At 52.3% G+C, this 18,115-nt stretch overlaps 2 protein-coding genes across 2 annotated transcripts in view; one reads left to right on the top strand and one right to left on the bottom strand.

Moving 5' to 3' along the window:
• Positions 1–3,257, bottom strand: part of C1H21orf58 (chromosome 1 C21orf58 homolog) — a 10,187-nt gene extending 6,930 nt beyond the window's left edge. Inside the window, exons 1-4 of the mRNA XM_021679181.1 lie at positions 3,198–3,257; positions 2,341–2,401; positions 1,305–1,378; positions 380–547 (exon numbers count right to left, since the gene is read on the bottom strand). Coding sequence (XP_021534856.1) covers positions 380–547; positions 1,305–1,378; positions 2,341–2,401; positions 3,198–3,257 — 363 coding nt within the window. The remainder of the gene's footprint in view (positions 1–379; positions 548–1,304; positions 1,379–2,340; positions 2,402–3,197) is intronic.
• Positions 3,258–7,744: 4,487 nt separating this feature from the next.
• Positions 7,745–18,115, top strand: part of PCNT (pericentrin) — a 143,667-nt gene continuing 133,296 nt past the window's right edge. Inside the window, 2 exon segments of the mRNA XM_044918911.1 lie at positions 7,745–7,975; positions 10,762–10,965. Coding sequence (XP_044774846.1) covers positions 7,919–7,975; positions 10,762–10,965 — 261 coding nt within the window. The 5' untranslated portion in view covers positions 7,745–7,918.

Genomic DNA, 18,115 nt, shown 5'->3' with positions numbered 1-18,115 from the left:
GGACGAGAGAGAGAGAGGACGAGAGAGAGAGAGGACGAGAGAGAGAGGGAAAGGATGAGAGAGAGAGGGAGAGCCTCAGGTAATGCCTGGGGACCCCAGGCTCTCCTCTGTAATGAAGGGTAAGACCACCTCCCCTCTCCAAAGCCAGTTCTCAGGGCACCTGTGAGGACCGCAGAGAGGAGCCAGGGAGCTCCCTGTGCAGTGCCCGGGACATGGTAAATGCGGCCACTGTTGGCTCCTAGCTGACTGACCCTCTTCGTAATGCTGTGGAGGAAGGCCTTGAGACCACAAAAATCCACAATCTCCGTTTGGATGAGGGGTCTCTGTGGGCACCACATCCTCCCCACATTGCTTCTGCCCTCAGGTCATGAAGACTTACTGAGTGTTGGATAATCCGTGGTGGCTCCAGGGCTGGCGGGGGCAGGGAGGCGGCGGGGTAGATGCCCATGGGGGACCCCTCTGGGGGCAGCGCTGACCCACGGGCTCCTCCTCTGTTCACCCCGCTCCGCGCTTGGGCCTGGGAGCCCTCCTCTAGGAGATGCTGTTCCTGCAACACAAGGCAGAGTTGCAGCACCCAGAGAGGGAGAGCCCCAGACACTGAAGAGAGGAGATCGGGTGCCCAGGGCGCGCACTCCGCCTGGCACAGCGGCGCACGGACACGTGGTCCTCCGGTGGGAGGGGGTCTCAGGACGTCCTCGGGGCACAGACCCTCTGGAATTGGAGCTAGGCTCTTCGTGGGGGGCACGCATGAGAGGAACCCTTCATTTCACGTGGCGGGAAGGGGAGGGAGCTTAAAACTTCTGTTTGAGTTTACCAAATAACGAACCGGTTTCTGGTTGTTCTCTTTGCCCAGCCAACAGAGTATATTCTCTTTCCCGCATCACCACGATGTGGCATTTTATCCTAACGTATACGTTTGGACTCAATTAATCGCTTCGCATGGTCATTCCCTGTTGCTGGTGCATTTAGTTTGGACGAAGCCATTGGCCACCTTAAAATCCGACTTCCTGTAGGAATTGGGCCCTTTGCACAGCATTTCCACCTTGGGGATGTGCAACCAAAGCAGGGTTTTTCAGCGAACACTCCCGCTGGAACCCAGACTATGGAAAACATGCATGCAGGTGTTATTTTCTCCATGAAGTTCTGGACCCACGTGCGCAGGCTCCTAGCTGCTTGGGATCCGTCCGTTACCCACCCACAGGTCACAGACATCAGGGAACCAGTGCTTCATCCAGGAAGCCCTCCCCCATGCCTCTGGCCTGCTCATGATCAGGGTCCACACAGCTGCTGGACATGCGGCCTACCCAGAGTCTCTGCAGAAGATCTTGCCTCCTCCTCAGAGCACCCAGCAGGGCTGCATCCAGCCTGTCCTTGTTTCCTGCAGGGCGTCACATCAGGCAGTTTCCCACACGGGGCCCAAGCACTGCCCTATGGCAGAAAGCCCTACCTCGGGCTCTGCTGGACTCTGGTGAGAGGGAGAAGGGCCTCACGGGGCTCGGTAGTGAGCGTGACTGGGTTGTGAGCCTGGCCTCCTGCCACCTGGAGCCATCTGGGGGCCCCAAGCAGCCTGGGGGCTGGTACGGTCCACCGAGTCTCAGGTAATGCCATCTGCAGCCTCCTGAGGGAGGGGTCCCCACTCAAGAGGAGGCTCTGAACAGGGTCTGGCCTTCCGTCCTCAGGCACAGCACACCCATTCTCCACCCCCCAGCTCTGAGGATGCCTAGAGCAGCCTGTCCTCTGGGGGAGTCCCCAGGAGTCCCCCTGCCCTGGCCCACTCCATGGTTCTGCTCTTACCTGTTGGCCAGGTGACCTGTTTGGCGTTTCCTGTCTGGATTTGAGCCCTGGGCTCTGCCTGCTGTCCTCGCGAGTTTCCTGGAGCTCCCACTGCCAAAGGGGCTCTTCCCCACGAACAGGCAGCGTTCTCGTAGGCCTCCCTAGCACCTCACCCAGATGTCCCTGAACTTGGGCACTGTCACCGGGAGAGTGGTCCTCTCCTCCAGCTCACGTGGCCTGAGCGACCGTCGGCCAGGGTTGCAGATGCACAGGAGCGCCTGGTCTGGGCGCCTGAAGATGTGCTCACCTGACAGGTTGAACCCCACATACCCCCCACCCCAGAACAAGCTCAGAGCGACACAGATCGGATCCAGGTGTGGCCACGTCTGAGCTGGGCACCCTGGGGCAGACGATCAGACCTCTCTGGACCCCCCTTCTCTTATTTGCAGAATGGGAATGATGAACATATCCCCTCTTGGGATTTTTGTGAGGGTGTGGTAAGCAATGAGGGTGTGCTTGGCAGAGCACCATGTGTGTGTGTGTTCTCCCAGCAGCCTGGGCTCTTACCTGGTACGAGGTGGGGTTCTTCAGAATCCCCTTCCACATTGTCACACTCTTGCTCCAGTTTCTGTGTCGAAAAGGACAGAGTGTGCAAGTGGGTGGGGTCTGGGTGGGGAGAGGAGCACCTGCCCCAGAGGGTCTGAAGGGACCAGAGTCCCAGATGGAGGTGATTGGGGACAGAGTGGGGGGAGGTGGCAAGGGTCATCTGTGCTCTCTTAGGACTGTGGGCGTCAGGCTCTCCATTTGGTGCACACAAGTTCCACCTTGAAATCTTAGGGCAGATGCTCTGATGTGAATGGCCCCTTTCAAGCAACTTTCTGCAGAGCCTGACCCAGGCCAGCTCCATGTCACTGACCACCCACCCCTGACCACTTGAGCCCTGGGCTGAGCAGCACGGTCTGGGCCTGTCCTGGGATGACCCCTGCCAGCCCCTCCACGTTGGCCATGGGCCACCCAGAAGGAGGCGCTGTGCTGGTGGGCAGGCTGGCCGTGGAAGATAGGAAGACGGCTGTCAGGATGGACCGCAGGGCCGGCCTACGCGGCTGCAGACCCTGCACCAACCATGGCCTGTCTTCTCCAAACACTGAAGCCAGGAGGCTCTGCAGGGGTTTGTGGGCCCTGAAAATGCTCTGGGCCATGGGTGTATCCAGCCTCCCAGCTGAGAAGCTGCCAGAAGAACCTAGTTGGTTCTGCATAAAGGCAGAGAAAACCAAGAGACCACAGGCCTTCATCATAAGGCTAAAAAGCACAGGAAAGTGTTTTCCCTTGGAAGCAGGAGTATACTGACAGGCATAATAACTTACCTTTTGAATCTGTGCTTCTTTGACAAGCTGTTGAAAACATGATTGCCCCCACTGCCTTACCTTCTCCAAGAGTTTCAGGGTCAGTCGGGTCATCGCATCTGCCACTGAGGAGTCCAGCATCCTGGGACACCACTGACCCACCTCCTCCCTCGGTCTCAGGTTATCAGCAAGCAAGGAGAAGCAGCCCCAACCGTGGTGTCTTTGAAGGGTTCCTGAGCTGGGCTGAGTATACCCCCTGGAGCCCGGCCCGCTGCTGCCAGAGAACAGCGTGTGGGAGGGTGGACACAGCTCCCGGAGCGCCGCGTTGCCTCGGCGGTTGCTGGGCGCTGCAGACACAGGAGGGCCCCAGGTTGCCGGGTTTCCACTGAGAGTCCTTCCCAAGCCCCAGCCTGCCCCCCCACAGGAGTTGCCTATAAACACTGCTAATCTCCAGGTGTAGCCAGGTGGGGCTTATTGGGAAGGTGATGAGCAGCAGCTGGGGCCCGAGGGGACAGAGTGAGGTCCTGGGGGGGCAGTCCTGATTCCCCCTGCATTGCCCCCACCCTCAGGACTGAGTCCAGAAGAGTATGGGGTAGGGGTGGGGGGCAGCTGCATCCATCCCCCATGCCCTGCAGGGGCCTACCCTCCCCTCATCCATTGTTAGCTCCAAGGGGCCAGGAGGCCCCCAGCCCCTTCTAGGGACCCTCAGAGCCAGATGGGTGTGAAGCCTAGATACCAGGAGGACAGGGTGGGGGCACCATGTCCCTGCGATTTCAGGAAATTCTGGGCGGCAGAAGGGGCAGCACAGGGACCTGACCAATGACCTGCTTAGGGGCTTTCCTGGTGGGGCTTCTGGGTGGGCGCACCCCACAGGCTCCTAGCCATCACCTTGCAGGACACAGGGCCACACGGGGCTACCACTCCTCCAGGCAGGGATGTGATTGCAGGATTGGGATTGCCCTGTGGGGATCCTGGCCCAGAGAGGGGTGGGGGCACCTAAGGACAGGACTGCTGGTCAGGTCAGAAGTTGGTGGCTGGAGACATGCACTCCAGCGCTGGGGGGGCAGTGGGGTGCGACACCCAGCAAGAGAAGCCTTTTATAAATGATCGTTCACACAGAGCACAGGGCACAAAACTGATCAAAGTGGCTCTTCATTTGTACCGGCTTTACATTTCAGATTTACAAATTAATCAACCCAGCTAATGAAGTGGATGGAACAGATTGGATATTGGATCCAGTGGCACTGGTCCAGGGCTGGGGTGGGAATGAGGGATCAGCACACTTACAGCCCCCTCCTCAATGCAACTGAACCAAAAACTTGTATCAGATGGCCAAAATTTGGCTAAAAGTCCCTTAAATTGCCCATACACTTCAGTGGTTATGGATTTATATGTATCATAACCCTAACATTCAAACAGGAGGTCTGAGTGTAAACAAAAACTAATTTAGTTAAGCTACTCAAGGTAGCTAGGAGATAATCCCAAGTGGTATACATAACACATCCCAGTGTGAGTTTGTTAGACTTTTTTTTTTTTTTAATAAAGCCATTTATTAAAGTTTTGGGGCACCTGGGTGGCTCAGTCATTAAGCGTCTGCCTTTGGCTCAGGTCATGATCCCGGGGTCCTGGGATCGAGCCCCGCATCGGGCTCTCTGCTCTGCGGGAAGCCTGCTTCTCCCTCTCCCACTCCCCCTGCTTGTGTTCCCTTTCTCACTGTCTCTGTCAAATAAATAAATAAATAAATAAAATCTTAAAAAAAATTAAGTTATTTAAAGTTTATATTTGCAGGAAAATCAGGAAGATGGTGTAACAGAGTTCTCACAGTGCATGTGGTCACCCTGACTCATCACTGCTGACTCCGACCCTGATCACCCAGCTAGGTTTCTTCACTCCACAGTTACTATTTTTCTCCCCTTTCCACAGTCCTCTGTGGGAGGAAGTCATTGTGCACAGTTCATACTTAAGGAGTGAGGGTTAGGTTTTCCTCCTTGGGGTGAGTATCTACATCATTTATTTGGACAGCGTTTTAATTGTTAAAAATAAACTGAGAGTCAGATCAGTAACATAATCTAGAATGACCATGGAAATGATTCTGGGGTTCTAAGGAATATAGATTGAAAACCAGTGACCAAACCCGTGTGGGAAGACTCTGGGCATGCAGCCCGTGGAGTCTTACATGTATTGTAACATGTAAAGGTTGCGAGAGTCAGGCTCTGGGACTAACTGGTCTTGGAAAGTTGACCCAGTGCTCTGCCGGTGTTGCCTGCCCGACCCCTGGTCTTGGGAGCCCACCCACACCCATGTTTGCTCAAACCACTGAATTCTGCAAGCTAAGACTGAAAGCTGCACTTACCAAAGGGCTGTGGTCTGACTCAGGAGGAGATGTGTTTTCTGGCGGGTGAGTTTCCAGCACTCTCCCGAGGGAGGTTTGTCTAAACTGTGGTTGCTTATGCTCACACATTCTCACTGAGGCTGAAAGATGAGCTTGTCAGCCAGCTTGTCATTATCACTGAGGAAGCGGCACTATTATTACTACCCTTACTCAGTCTCAGAGCATAGAGCAAGCAGGGAGCGCACAGCCTGCACGCAAACCCTGTCCAAGGAAAGGCGGGGGACAGGTGAGCAGAGCAGAGGGAACCCCAAACACCCAGTGCGTCTCTACTGCAACACTGCCCAGAGCAATCTCGCTTTTTGTGCCACTTTCTCTCCCGCGGCCGGCCACTTGAAGTCGTGTCTTCCGAACTGGCTTTCCACGGCCCATCTGCCCCCGGGCCGTTCACATCTCCCTTGCGGTACGGAGGCACAGCTGTTCATTTCCCATGCCTCTTCCCGAGCTTGGGACGCCCACCTTCTCCTTCTCACCCGCCTGAGCTCTGCAGTTCCCTAGTCCTGCACCTGAACTGTGGTGCTGTTGTGTACAGACTGCTTTCATCTTCCATTGAATGGTAAACGGGACACTCCAACAGCAATGAGGAAAGTTAAAGTGAGACTGAGAACGTGGAGCCCATTTGGGCCAACAGGATCACCACCGGGGGAAGGCCCCAGCTTCCCCAGCGCCCACGCTGGCAGAAGGCTCGCTCAGCATGGTTACACTACAGGACAAGGTGCTTGGATTGTCAGCTTATCAGCGTCCGGTGAGCTTGATGGTTAAGCCAAACCGTGGGCTGGGAATAAAAACCGTGCGTTGTTTCCCTATCTGGACAAACAGGTTCAAGTGAAGTTTGAAGCTGAGGAACAATGATTTCACAAGACTTCAGATTCCCACGCAGACCACGAACGCATCACCAAAGTTATATTCCCTTTTTTTAAAAATTTTAACAGACTTTATTATTTATTTTTTAAAGACTTATTTGAGAGAGAGAGTGTGGGCAAGTGGGGTGAAGGGACGGAGGGAGAGGGAGAATCTCCAGCAGACTCCCCTCTGAGCAAGGATCCCACAACTCTGAGATCACGACCTGAGTTGAAATCTGGAGTCAGATGCTTCACCCACTGAGCCACCCGGGCACCCCCCAGACTTTATTTCTTAGAGCAGTTTTAGGTTCACAGCAAAACTGAGCAGGAAGCACATCCCTTTTTAACAGCCATTTACGATACAACTGAAATTTACCCAAACATCCCACAGCCCTTAATCCCTTTCCGTAAGAAGACTTTTGATGTTCACTTAACTAGCTCTCTCTCTGGGGATCTAGAACTGGGTACAATCACAGTATCATTTAAAACTGCATCCTCACCATTTTCTCAAGGGACCACAGGCCGCTGGGCAAGTCGGCCCTAGGGAGCCCCTGCCACCCGGGGGTTCTTGTGCTAACAGGAGCAGACATGTGTAAGTTTGCCTTTCCCGCCCCTCAGAGCCTCTCTCCACGTGGGGTCCCTCCTCTCTCTCCGATCCAGGGGGCTGCTTTATGGCGGAGGTGCGAGTGGACCCATGACCGCGGGAGCCCACCGGGAGCTGCAAGCTGGAAGCAGGCGCAGCGCATCAGAGACCTGGACGCGACGCTGTGTCCCCAGAGAGAAACGTGCACATGTGCAGTCTCTGCAGCTCGGGGCCCGATTCCCCGCTACAGACCCTGGCTGTCCCGGACACAGGTCGCACGCGGCGGGCGGGACGCACGGGAAGGACACCCAGGCTGGTGGTCCCAGAGCGTGCCGGGGAACGGGAGTCAGGCTCCTGCCACCGCCGGGGCCTCGCAGAGACGGAGCGGGGTGCGAAGTCGCGGCCTCCTGGACTTGCTCCGGGTGGACACGACGGTGGGCGGCCTCGCAGCCCCTTCACGGAAGGGGTGCGGCCACGTCGAACTCCCGGCTACCGAGACCGCGGACGAAGGCTGGCGGCCACGCTCGCCCCAAGGCCCTTCGAGGGACGGCTGCGGCCCCGGAGCTGGCGCCAGCGCACCCGCCCTACGCGCCCGCGCCCACCGCCCTCCCGTTGGGCAGCTAGGGCCTCTTTAAAACCGACCAATCACAGAGGGTTCCGAGGCCTCCGCGCTCCACCATTGGTCCGGCTGGGAGGTGGAATCGTCATCACGCCAATGGGAGGCCAGCGGCTGGCAGGGGCGGAACTCCGTCCGGGTCGCACCGCCCTGACTGCGCGTGCGCGAGGGCAGGAACGCGACCCCCCCCCCCCCATTGGCGGCGGGGCAGACGGCGCACGCCGGGGGCGGAGCCGGACCCACGTCTGCGTGACAGTTGTCGCGGGGGGGAGGGCGAGCCCAGACTAGGGGGAGGGAGTGTAAATAGAGCGAAGGCGGCGGCGCGTCGATCCCGTCACCTCTCGGGCGACCCGCGAGAAGCCGCGGAGGGAGATGGAAGAAGATGAGCAAGAGCAGCGGCGCAGAAAGGTGGAGGCCGGGAGAGCGAAGGTAAACGGCAGCGCCTCCTCCTCCCCCGGCTGTGCCAGCGTGGGTTTCCAAGGGCAGGTTCCGGTGACTGCTTCTGTTCCGTGCTAGGAGCGGATGCGGGCAGGCAGGGACCGCCGCCAGAGTCTTGCCCTTCCCGCCGACTCGGCTGGAAGCCGCCTCCTGGCCGCCGCCATCTTGAATCGGCCGCCCTCTGCCCGGCCCCGCCCCTGTGGCGGCCGCAGCCAGTCACCGGCTGAGGACGTGTGGGGTGGGGGTGGGGTGGCGCGAGGAGGCCCGGCGCGGGGCAGGCCGGGTTCGCGGGGCTGCGCCTGCGCGAGGGGCGGGGCGACGCCCGTGGGCGCTCACGGCGGAGGAGGGCCGGGGCCGGCGCCGGCGGGTGGGGTGGGGTGGGGGCGGGTCTCGGCCGCGCGCCGCCTCCGGGGTTCCCGCCGTCTCTCGAGGCCTTGCCGCGCCCTCGGCGTTTCCAGGGAAGCCGGCGCAGCAGCCTCTCGAGTGGCGGGGGGGTCTCGGCCAGTGGCGCCCTGATGGACACTGGTGGCCTAGGAACGCGCTGTGCCTGAGCGCCCGGCCCCATTCCGCTCCCAGTGGAGAGCGAAGGCCGGGCAGGTAGTGAAGGGAACGGCTCTCCCCACGCCGCGCGTCTTCGTTGTCCTGCGCCGCCGGCGCGTCGTACACCTGAGCGACCGCACCTGCCGCAGCCCCGCCTCCCAGGACTCGGGACTCCTGGACGACTAATAGGAGCTGCGACTTATCCCCCTGTAGGGCTGATCTCCACTTACGTCCACTTAAAGCCACATGCAGATTGTCATTTCACTTGGAATTATGCAGGTTTTTTAAATATAAAAAAGAAGTTTTGGAGTGCTGGTCCAGGAACGCATGAATTGTTTGCATTGCAGAGTACCTTCTGCCGACCTACTGCCTGATACTCTCTGGGGTCCGGGAGCTCTTGTGGCCTCACTGCGGTTTGGGGCCCAGGTGAGGAGCTCTGCTGGAGCCATTCCCTCATGCTGGGCCTCCTGGACAGAGTCTGCTGGGACCCTAGGTTGTGGTTGCCCCAAGGAACTCACTGTGCTCCTAGAGTCGTGTGGCTCCAGGGATGCATTTATCACCTTGCTTTTGCCCCAGTTTTCACGTAGACCTGGTACTTTCTGTCAGGGGGGCATATTGTGGGGATTGGGCCATGACCCGAGAAGACCCAGCTGTGGAGGCAGAGTGGATCAAGCAGGCGCTTTGGCTGTGACTCCTGGCCCCACCCCATTCAGGCTGTGTGGGGGAAGTTGCTTACCTGTTCTGCCAAGGGATGAGCGAGAGTCTGCACAGTGCCACCCCGTTAGTGGGTAGAGCCATGTGAAGTTGCTGCGCTTGAGCTCAGATGGGGCCAGACATTGGGAATTTCATATGGACCAGCTCTTAGGAGATATTCAGTGCTCGTTTCTTCCTTGGAGGGAACCACAGGGCCAGTGCATTAAAGAGGCCATTCACAACACCTAGTGACTGGTGTAGCAGCATCTAATGGCAGGGTGACAGGCAGAGGACAGAGGGGCCTCATTCAGGCTTCCTGTGAAGCAGAAACTTGTGATGGGTTTGAAGAGGGGGGTGGTGGCATGTTCTTTTTCCCTTTACATGTGCCTGGCATGTACATGGGCCAGGAGATGAAAATGAGCCAGAGTTTAATATTTGACGTGTGTATTCCCCGAGCTTGCCATGGTTTGTAAGCATGCGTAAAGGTGCTTAAAGGAGTGTTGAGAGTGATGAGGAAGGTTCGCCTCATTGCAGGAAGAAACAGGGCACCTCTTGTTCGAGAACCCAGGCCAGAGTGGATGATGGTGATGTGGGAGGGAACCTGGGGACAGAGTTGATGGAGTGGGGCATAAAATGAGGAATATGGGGCTGGTTTGGAAGGCAGGCTGTCCTGGAGACACAGTTTTTCTCATGTAAATGGCCTTATATAATTTTTATGTGTCTGTGAAAGTGCGCACTTCTGTTACATTTACACAAATATTTGTTAAATGCGTTTGTTTTTATAAGCACAGTTGTCATTTGAAGGAGCCAGTGTCTCATGAAAAGCTGATATTAGATCTCATATCTTTGAATAAGATCTTAGTGGGAGACCGTGTGTGAACAGAGTCTAAAACCCTTTAGTTTGAGGGACTGAACAGAGCTAGGTTGTGTCTTCTGATGGGTGACATTCTGTGGAGGTCCCTGGTGCATTGGTGAGCTGTGTCGTGAAAAATAGAACATCTGATTCCATAAAGGAGGATCTTAGATTGACCTGGCTTAATTAATTTTTTGCTATTTCTGTACCTTGTCTCAGAATCTATGGCTAGGAAGTTTTGGCTAGGCTATATATTTCCTCAATTGGGGGGAAAATGGGAGCAAAAAGAGATTTAGCATTTATGTATTTTTAAACCTTAAGCATGCCTTGATTAAGCTATCAGTCTTTTAAATAGATGTATTTTTTTAAATTGTATTTTTCTGTGAACTGCCAGGGGCAAGAAAAGCTATTCTGCCAGTTGGCCGTATTGCTTTCTTTTGTCCGTATATAGGAATAATTAGCAGTTCCTTCGGATAGAATTCTGAACTTAAATGCTAGTATTGCAGATATTAATGAAGGCAGAGTTTGTGGGACAGGGATCTGTTGGTTGACGTGGGTCTGGTGAGGTTTGGCTGAGTACACTGGGCCAGCCCCAGAGCCTCATGTTCCCCACCAGCTCATTGGCTTTGTGGTTCTGTTACTTTTTTCTTACTTACCTTTGCCTTTACTACTTCTCTACGTTTTTGCGCAGCTTGCTCACTTCCGACAGAGAAAAACAAAAGGTGACTGTGCGCATCCGAAGAAAAAGACGGCGAAGAGGAAGGGCCCGGCTGTCGATGCGCCTGTCCAGGAGGAGAGCCCGGTAGCCACCGAGGATGGTGGACTCCTGGGAAGAGGGGACGTTTGCAAAGACGAGTCATGCGGTGACACCCCTGATGGGGCAGGAGCAGCGCAGGTGGGTTTCCTCAGCACTGTGGTTTAACGTTTTGCTTATCTTCTTCTTGTTGCTGGCTATCAAAGGTGGGGAAAGAGAGCTTCACTTTATAAAAAGGGAATGTATTTTTATGTTTTCATCCCTACTAAATGTCTTATCTTCTATGATTTTGGATTGACTGAAGACAAGTGTCAGTATAGGTTCTTGCTTTGGTAACGGAAATTTTATCAGTGTGAGTTCCTTGGCTGTGGCTGTGTCAGCCCCTGTAACAGGCTTTTCTTTGGACACTTAAACCATAATAGTCCTTCACCTGCTTATTGTCCTTGGTTTTTTACCTTCTTTCTGAACATTGGGATGAAGAGGGAATGGGTGAAGGTGTTGCACAAATGGTGTCTTGCTGGACGAGGCACCACCATCCTCTGCTTGAGGCCCTGTGAACTGCAGGACGGGTGCGGCTGACTGGTGGATGCAGGGCCTGCGTGGCCTGCCGATCCCCTGTAGGTGGGCTTTCACTGTGGCTTCTTACGTTCATTATTGAGGGCCCTTGAATTGTGATTATTCCTTGTTGGGTGCGACAGAGCAGATGCAGGTTTAGGTGTTCGCTAGAATGAGCTGAAATACTGGCGACCCTGGGCAGAATTTGACAAAAAATCATTATGTGCCTGGCCTACTTTCTTGGAAAAGTGGCATCTTTGCCAGTATGTAGCTGTACTCCCTCGTCTGGGAGGCAGCTGGCCAGCAGGCTGGGGGCCCAGCCTTTGGGCCAGCCTGACCCTCCACTGCAGGCCTGAGGTTCATCCTCTGTGCTTGTCCTGGGTTAGGGCAGCAGTTCTCAGCAGCCTTGTCTCCATCACAGCTGTGCAAGTGAACGGAAGCTATAGTGAGGGTCCTGGGAGTTGACGTGCAGTGGCTGTTCTCTGTATGTTTTCTCTTAGCCTCCTTGAGCAGAAAAGCTCATAATTTATAAATAATATTTATTTTATTTTTACTTTCAAGTCAGAGAAGTGTTTTTATTTTAAATTAAATGTCTTACATATTTTAGCTTTTCATTTTGAAATAATGTTCAGCTTAACAAAAAATTTGCAAAAATTACCACAGGGTTCGTGGATACCTTTCACTTAGTTTCTTGAAATGTTAACATCTTGTGTTATCGGTATGATTATCGCAATCAGTTTCAATTCACACTGAAACAATACTATGAGCTAATTGATAGAGCTTACTCAAATTTCTCCCACTGTCCCACTACTGTCCTTTTTCTGGTCCAGGATTATGTGCTGTATCTCAGTGTCCTGCCGTCTAAGTTTACTCCAGTCTGAGACAGTTTCTCAGTCTTACCTTGTCTTTTATAAGTTGGACGTCTTTGAAGAGTCCTTGGTGGATATTCTTTTTTTTTAAGATTTTATTTTTATTTGAGAGAGAGAAGGCGTGTGCACAAGCCGGGGTGGGGGGTGGGGAGGGGGAGGGAGAAGCAAGCTCCCCGTTGAGCAGGGCTCCTGACGCAGGGCTCGATCCCAGGACCCTGGGATCATGACCTGAGCTGAAGGCAGAACCTTAACCGACTGAGCCACCCAGGTACCCCCTTGCTAGTTATTTTGTGGAATGCCTGTCAGTTTGGATTTGTTTGATATTTACTCCTGATTAAAATCAGGTTTGAATTTTGGCGAGAACATGGTAGAAGTGATGATATTCCCTGCTCAGTGCACCTGGTATTGATACTTGATGGTCTCACTACTACTGGTAATGTCAACTTTGATCACTTAGTTACTGTGGGACCTGCCAGATATCTCTGGATAGAAAAGTTACTGTTTTTAACTTTGTAGTTAGTAAGTGTATTGTGTGGAGATAGAGACCCTGCAAAGTTCTATTTCTCATGCTTTCCTCCACTAATTTTACCTTTCACTGATGATTCTTGCTTGCAACAATTATTATGGTGGTGTTGGCCAAACGATTTTTGTTTCTAGCATTCTTTTTTTTTTTTTTTTTAAAGATTTTATTTATTTGAGAGAGAGAGTGAGAGATCACGAGCGCGCACACGAGTTGGGAATGGGCAGAGGGAGAGGGAGAAGCAGGCTCCCCGCTAAACAGGGAGCCTGATGCGGGACTGGATCCCCAGACCCCGGGCTCATGACCTGAGCCGAAGGCAGATGCTTAACCAACTGAGCCACCCAGGCGCCCTGTTTCTATCATTCTGTCTCCGTATATTAAATGACATTCTGCTGTAAGGAGGAACTGTCACTTCCCTCCAGTGTATTTATGTGTGCAGTTGTTTATACCAGTATGGACTTAGGGATTTTTCTTTTTCTTTTTTTCCTTTTTTAAGTAAACTTTACACCCAACATGGGGCTCAAACTCATGACCCCGCGATCAAGAGTTGCATGCTGTACTGACTGAGCCAGCCAGGCATACCTCGGTTTTTATTCTGTGGGTTTTAACCCATCATGTCAACCATATCAGTGTTTATTTTGTTGCTGAAATACATAGATTTGGCCATTGGAAGTGCCTTTGAATTGGCATCTGCCCTTCCAACATGTCCTCATTGTTTCTGGCACCTTAATTCCTTACATTTTGGCACCAAGATTTTCCAAGTTTATTTTGTCCTTTTCCTGTTATCAGCCCATTCTTCAAGCTCTGGTTTCTTTTAGTGGAGAATGGTATTTAGAAACTAATATCTGGGTGAGAGGTGTGCTTATTGCTACTGGGGTATCTTTGCTTCTAGGCTGTTTCAACAGAGCTAGGTCTCTGTGTTTCTTTGTCAGCCTGTGTGTATAATAAAAACCATGAGTTCACACTAGTACCTTCAGTTTCCATCCAACATCATAGGAATCATTCTAGCTCCCCCCTCTCCTTAATCTTAATTCCTTTAACCAATAGTGAGAAACCTGCCTCCCTTATCTACAATATTTTACTTATTTCCTCAGTCTTAAAATATATACAAATTAGGGCGCCTGGGTGGCTCAGTCGTTAAGCGTCTACCTTCGGCTCAGGTCATGATCCCAGGGTCTGGGATCCAGCCCCGCATCGGGGTTCCCTGCTCGGCAAGAAGCCTGCTTCTCCCTCTCCCATTCCCCCTGCTTGTGTTCCTGCTCTCGCTCTCTCTCTCTTTGTCAAATAAATAAATAAAATCTTTAAAAAAAAAAAATATATGTATATACACAAATTAGTTTCAGAATTGCTAATCCTCACTCCTGTGAAAAACAAATTTACTAACTAGAATATTTGCATATATAGTTGGCCCTTCAACAACAAGGGGGTTGGGGCATTGACCTCCCTGTGCTGTTGAAAAGAGGTCTATAACTTTTGACTTCCCAAAACGTAACTGCTGTTAGCCTACTGTTGACTGGAAGCCTTACCAGCAAAATGATGTAACAGTTGATTAACACATATTTTGTGTGTTTTCTGTATCACGTACAGGATTCTTTTTTTTTTTTTTTTAAGATTTTATTTATTTATTTGAGAGAGGGAGAGCCCAAGCACGAGTTGGGGGGAGGGACAGAGGGAGAGGGAGAAGCAGGCTCCCTGCTGAGCAGGGAGCCCAATGGAAGGCTCGATCCCAGGACCCTGAAATCATGACCTGAGCCGAAGGCAGACGCTTCACCAACTGAGCCACCCAGGCGCTCCTATAGTATTCTTAATATAAAGCAAACTAGTGAAAAGAAAATGTTATTGAAGTCATAAGGAAGAGAAGATACGTTTACAGTACTGTACAGTGTTTGTTGAAAAAAGTCTGTAAGTGGACCCCTGTTGTTCAAGGGTCAGCTCTAGTTCTTTTTGGCTTTAGCATCCCAAAGTTTGTTGTGTAGTGTTCCAAAGTTGTTTAGTTTTTTTATTCTTTACTTCTTTGTTATAGTTATTTTATTCATTTGTTTTTTTGTTTGTTTGTTTGTTTTTAAAGATTTTATTTATTTATTTTTTAGAAAGCGAGCGAGAGAGAAACAGCATGAGAGGGGAGAGGGTCAGAGGGAGAAGCAGGCTCCTCGCCGAGCCAGGAGCCCGATGTGGGACTCGATCCCAGGAGCTTGGGATCATGACCTGAGCCGAAGGCAGATGCTTAACCATTTGAGCCACCCAGGCGCCCTATTTTATTCATTTGTAATGCAGTTAGTTTTATTTGTTTTATTGTTTGTATTCTATTTTGGTTCTTCTTACATCCAGTTTGATTTAATTTAATTATTTTTTGAGTAAGTGAAACATTAATTACCAAGATTGCAAAGATCAGAGCTGTACTCAGTGTCATTTCTTCCTCTTCCCTACTACCCCATTCCTATCTAGGAGTGGTATGGTTGGATCCTATGGTAGGTGTGTATTTAACCTTTTAAAAATCTGCCAGAAATGGTCCTCCAAACTGGTTGTGCCATTTTGCATTCCCATCAGCAATTCAAATTCAGAAATGCAAAGGAATGAGCATTCAAGACATATAAAGACGTGGAGGGGCCTTAATGCGCCTGGCTGAGTTGGAAGGGGCCAGTGTGACAGGTGTACTCCGTGTGATTCTCTGCAGAGCACTCTGGCGAAGGTAAAGCTGCGGAGGTGGTAAACAGAGGAGCAGTTGGGGGGAGAGCTGGATCAGTGAAGCAGAGATCTTCTAGGGAAACTATGCTGTGTGATCGTGTAATTTTTAAAATCTCATATTGAAATATGTTTGTATGCAAATTGAAAGAACCATTTAGGAGATTGAGGGACCGCAGGATGGAATGCAGACTGTGACAGAAAGCCACACCAGGATGACCGGTGTTCAAAACAGCCTCACTTCAGGGGTGAGGGAAAGGTGCCGACCTGAGTCTCTTCGGGAGTGAGTGGAGTTTGGAGGACTGAAGGCATAAGGAGCCGTGCATAAGCAGTGGCTCTGGTTGGTAAAGTTGTTTCCCAGGAGAATAAGGGTGAAGGGTTCTGGTACTGTGTACCTGTATGCTGGAATTGGGCAGCCAAGAAAGGACGGCCGGGGGCAGGAGCGAGGTGTCCCGTTGTCTCCTGACAAGCTCACGTAGCTCTGCCGCAGTTGGCATTTGGGTTGAAATGAAGTGAGGGCCCTTGGGGTCTGGGCTGTATGCGGAAGGCAGTGGAGAGGTCAACTGGAAGAAAAGGGTGGGAAGAGGCCAGGGGAGATTGAAAGGCTGTGCGTGAGTCACTTGAGCTGTCAGAGCACCGCAGATGTTGATTCTCCGTTCTAGAGGCTGGATGTCCAAGATCAAGTGCTGTCAGGGTTGGGTTCTGGTGAGGCTGCTCAGTGTGTCCTCACATGGTCTCTCCTCTGTGTGGGGGACAGTAGTCTTATTGGATTAGAGTCCCATCCTTTTATCTCCTCAAAAGCCGTTTCCAAATAGAGTCATGATGGGGGTTAGGGCTTCCACCTAAGAATTTTGGGGGATACACTTAAGTCCATAACATTCTACCCTCTGGTCCCCCAAATTCATCTTTCTTGCATGTAAAATACATTCACCCCATCCCAGTGGCCCAGAGATCTTAACTCTTTCAAGCATGTATTCCAAGTCCCAAGTCTCATCTAGAAATCAGGTATGGGTAAGACCTGAGGTGGGATTCCTTCTGAGGCAGAATTTCTCTCTGGCTGTGAGGCTGTGAAACCAACGTTATGTGCTTCCCAAATATAGTGGTGGGACAGGCATGGGATAGACCACCCTACACCAAAGGGGTAATGGGTCCCCAGCAAGTCCAAAACCTAGTTCGCAAATTCTGTTGGACTTTTTTTTTTTTAAAGGTTTTATTTATTTATTTGAGAGAGAGAGAACGCACACGTGCACACGCATGAGCAGGGAGTAGGGGCAAAGGGAGAAGCAGACTCCCCACTGAGCAGGAAGCCCAATGCAGGGGCTCAATCCCAGAGTCCTGGGATCACGACGTGAGCCAAAGGCAGATGCTTAACTGACTGAACCACCCAGGTGCCCCTCTGTTGGATCTTAAGGCTTAAACACTGCTTGAAGTAGAAAATTACTACTTGTAGTAACAGTTATAAGTAGAAAACCAAAATACTATGCCATGGTCACTGTATAAAAGCAGATCCCTGGCCACACCTCCCTCCCTGTCCACAAGGGTGAGGACAGAAACACTTCTGCACCACTGTCCCCCCAAGCCCCTCAAATGGCTGAGATAACTCAGAATTAACTCAACTTCCCTTCCCTACGCAGCAAAAACCAGGTCACAGCCATCAGTGTCTCCTCCAAAAGTGGCGTGAAGAGGACCACGTCCTTGAGAGGTGTGGTCTGGAGGTGGAGGAGCTTCAGGCCCAGCTGCTCTGTGTCCTGGCATCCCTGCCAGCAGGGTCACCGTTCATCTGTTGACGTCTTGCTTCCTTCAAAGGAAATGTCACATGTACTGTAATGTTCAAAGGCTAGGCGTTACCTCTTAGTCATGGATTCAGGCTAAGCAATACCTCCTAGTCGTGGATCCAGGCTAGGCGATACCTCCTAGTCATAGATACAGGCTAGGCGATACTTCCTAGTCGTGGATCCAGGTTAGGCGATACCTCCTAGTCGTAGATACAGGCTAGGTGATACCTCCTAGTTGTGGATCCCGGCTAGGCGTTACCTCCTAGTCGTGGATCCAGGTTAGGCGTTACCTCCTAGTCATGGCTCCAGGCTAGGCGATACCTGTTAGTCGTGGATCCAGGCTAGGCGTTACCTGCTGGTCATGGATCCAGGCTCGGCGATACCTCCTCATCAAGGATCCAGGCTAGGTGATACCTCCTAGTCGTAGATACAGGCTAGGCCATACCTCCTAGTCGTGGATCCAGGTTAGGCGTTACCTCCTAGTCGTGGTTCCAGGCTAGGCGATACCTGTTGGTCGTGGATCCAGGTTAGGCGTTAACCTCCTATTCGTGGATCCAGGCTAGGCGATACCTCCTAGTCATGGATCCAGGCTAGGCGTTACCTGCTGGTCGTGGATCCAGGCTAGGCGATATCTCCTAATCGAGGATCCAGGCTAGGCGTTACCTCCCAGTCGTGGATCCAGGCTAGGCGTTACCTCCCGGTCGTAGATCCGGGCTAGGCGTTACCTGCTGGTCGTGGATCCGGGCTAGGCGATACCTCCTAGGTCGTGGATCCGGGCTAGACGTACCTCCTAGTCGTGGATCCAGGCTGCGTGATACCTGCTACTCGTGGATCCAGGCTAGGCGATACCTCCTACGTTGTGGATCCAGGCTAGGCGTTACCTCCTACGT

This window comes from Neomonachus schauinslandi, chromosome 1 (assembly GCF_002201575.2).
Source record: "Neomonachus schauinslandi chromosome 1, ASM220157v2, whole genome shotgun sequence".
In the NCBI taxonomy this organism is placed as follows: domain Eukaryota; kingdom Metazoa; phylum Chordata; class Mammalia; order Carnivora; family Phocidae; genus Neomonachus; species Neomonachus schauinslandi.
Note: the sequence above shows the minus strand (reverse complement) of the source record. Positions and strands in the feature narration are given on the sequence as shown.